The sequence below is a fragment of the Orycteropus afer genome, unplaced genomic scaffold (assembly GCF_000298275.1).
Source record: "Orycteropus afer afer isolate SDZICR_OR568_19922 unplaced genomic scaffold, OryAfe1.0 scaffold00741, whole genome shotgun sequence".
Lineage (NCBI taxonomy): Eukaryota > Metazoa > Chordata > Mammalia > Tubulidentata > Orycteropodidae > Orycteropus > Orycteropus afer.
In genome coordinates, this window is record NW_006922328.1 from 553046 (window position 1) to 556930 (window position 3885).

Below are 3885 nucleotides of genomic sequence, written 5' to 3' on the forward strand. Positions count from 1 at the left end.
CTGTGGGTCAGAATGGACTCCACGGCAGTGGGTGTGGTTTGGGCTTTGCTTCTATGAAGATTGACAGCCTTGGAGACCCTGTGGGGCAGTTCCACTCTCACACAGGGTCGCTGTGAGTGGAAAATGACTCAACGGCTCCCAACAACAAGAAGAACTAAGCAGATTTGCCTCTGACACCCATAAGCCATATTCATATACTGTTTATTTCCATCAGCAATTTTCTGAAATGGGTTGCTGTGCAGCTCCTTTATCTTGTCACGCTGGTGGGTGTTGACGTGGAGCGGTCAAGCGATTAGTGACTCAGAAAACCAGAAGCCTGTTTGTTTGGCAGATAGCAAGGCCCCAGTCTTGAAGGACATCTCCCAAGCCACGTCATTTTGGTGGATTTGTTCCAGAGCGGCCTTCCTTCCCTGTGGTGTGTCCCCACTCCGGTCACTCTGTGATATGACAGTATTTGAAGCCTTCCTACCCAACTGGATCGTGGGAGGAAAATTTTCTCTTTCCCGTGTCCTGTGAATGCCCGCATTTGAAGTCCACTGGTCTGTTGCTGGGACACTTACTCATCTCTGTATTCATTTCTTGTTGTTGAGAAGATACACAGGAAAACATACTCCATGGACGCTCGCTCTTGTTCTGTGATTAACCAAGGGCTGAAGTGAATCTAGTTATGACACTGCATGGAATAGGGGACTACTGCTTTGATGTGACGTCTAGAAATGTGGTACAGATTCGATTTTTCAAAGAACTTCTCTTTCAACTCACAAAGACCTCCCAAGTTCAATTTCAAGATAACATAGCTGAAGCAAAACAGAAAACGGTACGAACATAATTTCAGACCTTCAGGTCCCAAGACCCTTTAGTGATATCAGCTGTACTGCACTTAGAGCAGTCTTAGGCCCTTTACCTGGGTAAACACACTGACTGGTGTGTTTGCTCCTCGTCCACCCACTGGTCCCCACAAGCTGAGAGAATGTCTCCCACTGATCAGTTTCTTAAGGAACAGACTTAAGTATGCCCTGACAGGAGATGAAGTTAAAAAGATCTGCATGCAGCGGTTCATTAAGATTGACGGCAAGGTCCGAACTGATAAAACCTACCCTGCTGGTTTTATGGATGTCATCAGCATTGACAAGACTGGAGAGAATTTCTATGATACCAAGGGTCGATTGGCTGTTCATCGTATTACACCTGAGGAGGCAAAGTATAAGTTGTGCAAAGTAAGAAAGATCTTTGTGGGCACAAAAGGAATCCCTCATCTGGTGACCCATGATGCTCGTACCATCCGCTACCCTGATCCCCTCATCAAAGTGAATGACACCATTCAGATTGATCTGGAGACTGGAAAGATTACTGATTTCATCAAATTTGACACTGGTAACCTGTGTATGGTGACTGGAGGTGCTAACCTGGGAAGAATTGGTGTGATCACTAACAGAGAGAGACATCCTGGCTCTTTTGATGTGGTTCATGTGAAAGATGCCAATGGCAACAGCTTTGCAACCCGACTTTCAAACATTTTTGTTATTGGCAAAGGCAACAAACCATGGATTTCTCATACCTCAGAGGATCATTGTGAAAATCCAATAAGATAATGTATGCAAAAGTACTTTGTAAATGATAAATTCCTCTACAGACATGCGCTGTTCCTATCAGCCTTCAATATCTCACCTGACTGCCTACTACACTGCTTCTCAGCTCAGGATGCATAAGAGAATCACCTGAGGAGCTTTGAAAAAAATATATCAATGCCTTTTCTTTCTCTTCTTCTCTTCCTTTGGGCTCTTTTCAAAGCAGTTCAGCAGGGTCAAGGCCAAGTACGCAGTGTTCAAGGAGAGGGGTCAGGGCTGGGGGCTGAGGGGAGGCATCAAGACCAAGGAGGTGGCCAGGGTGGTCTGGAGTCTGGTTACACAGAGAAAGGTTAGGAAAATATTGAATGGAGTGAGGGTGACGGAACCATGTCTATCATTCTCACTGTTGGAAAAACCAAAATACCAAGCTCCTTCATTTCGGGGTGATTCTGGGTCGCTATGAGTCGGGTTTGACTCGACGGCACATAACAACAACAACAACAACTGACTCCTGGTGACCCCGTGGGTCAGAGTAGAACTGTGCTCCATAAAATTTTCAATGGGTGACTTTTTTTTTTTTAATTTGATCACCAGGGGTTTTTCTTCTAAGGTAACCCTCAGTGGGCTTGAACCTCCAACCTTTTGGTTAGTAGAAAAGATCTTAGCTGAGCTCTTAAACTTTTGTACCACTCGGGGACCCCCACTCGGGGACTCCCACTGTTGGAAAACAAAACAAACTCACTGCCTGTGTCTTGGTCACATGGTGCCAACCTCCACCTTACTGGTCTTTGCACATTTCACTATAATGGTATTTTCAGTCACCTCTTATGCATGTGAGAGCTGGACAATGAACGAGGAAGACCGAAGAAGAGTTGATGCTTTCGAGTTGTGTTGGCGAAGAATGCCATGAATACCATGGACTGATAAAAGGACTAATAAATCTGTCCTGGAGGAATTGCATCTGGAATGCTCCTTGGAGGTGAGAATGGCCAGACTTCGTCTCACCTACTTTGGTCATGTTGTCAGAAGGGACCATTCCCTGGAGAAGGATGTCATACTTGGTAAGAGGGAGAGTCGACGAAAGAGGGAAAGGCCTTCAACAAGATGGATTGACATGGTGGCTGCAATGATGGGCTCAGGTATAGCAGGGATTGTGAGGCTGGCAGAGGACGGGGCAGTGTTTCATTCTGTTGTTCGTAGGGTCGCTATAAGTTGGAGCTGACTCCATGGCACCTAACAATAACACAACAACCACCACCTTCCTGTGTATTGCCAAACTGTAATCTCTGTGGGAGGAGATCACCAAATCTTTCTCCCATGGAACCATTGGGTAGGTTTGAACCACTAACCTTTCAGTTAACAGCTGACCACTTAACCACTGCACCACCAGCAGTCCTTGTGTAGACTGAAGGTAAGGAATTTATTAGATCTATTAAGACATCATTCCACAGGATGATAGACCTTGGACATCAGGTCAACAAAATAAAGGTCAGTCCTAGTCCCTGACTGGTAAGCTGAAGATACTGAAGTTCTTCTTAGATTGACCAGGAATTCATCGAAGGGAAGAGGAATGGCAGGGGCCCAGACTGAGTCTCCATTTTGAGAGAACTTCCTGGAATCCAGGCATCTTGGCTTTGCCCAGTCAGTTCCCAGGCCCACAGTACACCCCAGATCCTTCCCTTAGCTTCAATTATGTGCTCACGTTTCCAGGGCAGTCTCACAAAATAAAACTTTAATGAGGGAAGATGTCAGGTTACCCCGTCCCAGGTTCAGAACTGGCTTCAGTGAAGACGGCACTCCTTGGCCACCAGGTCCTAATGTAGTCCAGCCTGAGGGCGGGGGCCCTACCTGAACCTTCCGGTCTGATATACCTTTAATCTCCAACCCCAGGCTCCAAATCCCCAAGGCTGAAGTCTCCTGCTCCAACGGGAGCAATCTGTTACTTTGCGAGGATAATAGTTGAATGTCTTGCACGGGAAGGAAAAGGAGCCCTGGTGGTAAAGCTGTTAAGAGCGTGGCTGGTAACTGAAAGGTTGCTCGTTCAAATCTACCCAGAGGCTGCATGGGAGGAAGATGTGACAGTTGGCTTCCATAAAGATGACAGCCTTGGAAACTCTGGTGCAGTTCCACTTCTGTCCTGTAGGGGCGCTGTGAGTCAGAATCCACTCCAGGGCAGTGGGCTTGGTTTGGGCTTTGCTTCTGTGAAGACTGACAGCCTTGGAAACCCTGTGGGGCAGTTCCACTCTGTCCTCTAGGGGCGCTGTGAGTCAGAATGGACTCACGGCAGTGGGTGTGGTTTGGGCTTTGCTTCTGCGAA

At 46.9% G+C, this 3885-nt stretch overlaps 1 protein-coding gene across 1 annotated transcript in view; it reads left to right on the plus strand.

Moving 5' to 3' along the window:
* Positions 1-1592, plus strand: part of LOC103211436 (40S ribosomal protein S4) — a 158735-nt gene extending 157143 nt beyond the window's left edge. Inside the window, exon 3 of the mRNA XM_007957380.2 lies at positions 885-1592. Coding sequence (XP_007955571.2) covers positions 885-1592 — 708 coding nt within the window. The remainder of the gene's footprint in view (positions 1-884) is intronic.
* Positions 1593-3885: the final 2293 nt, after the last annotated feature.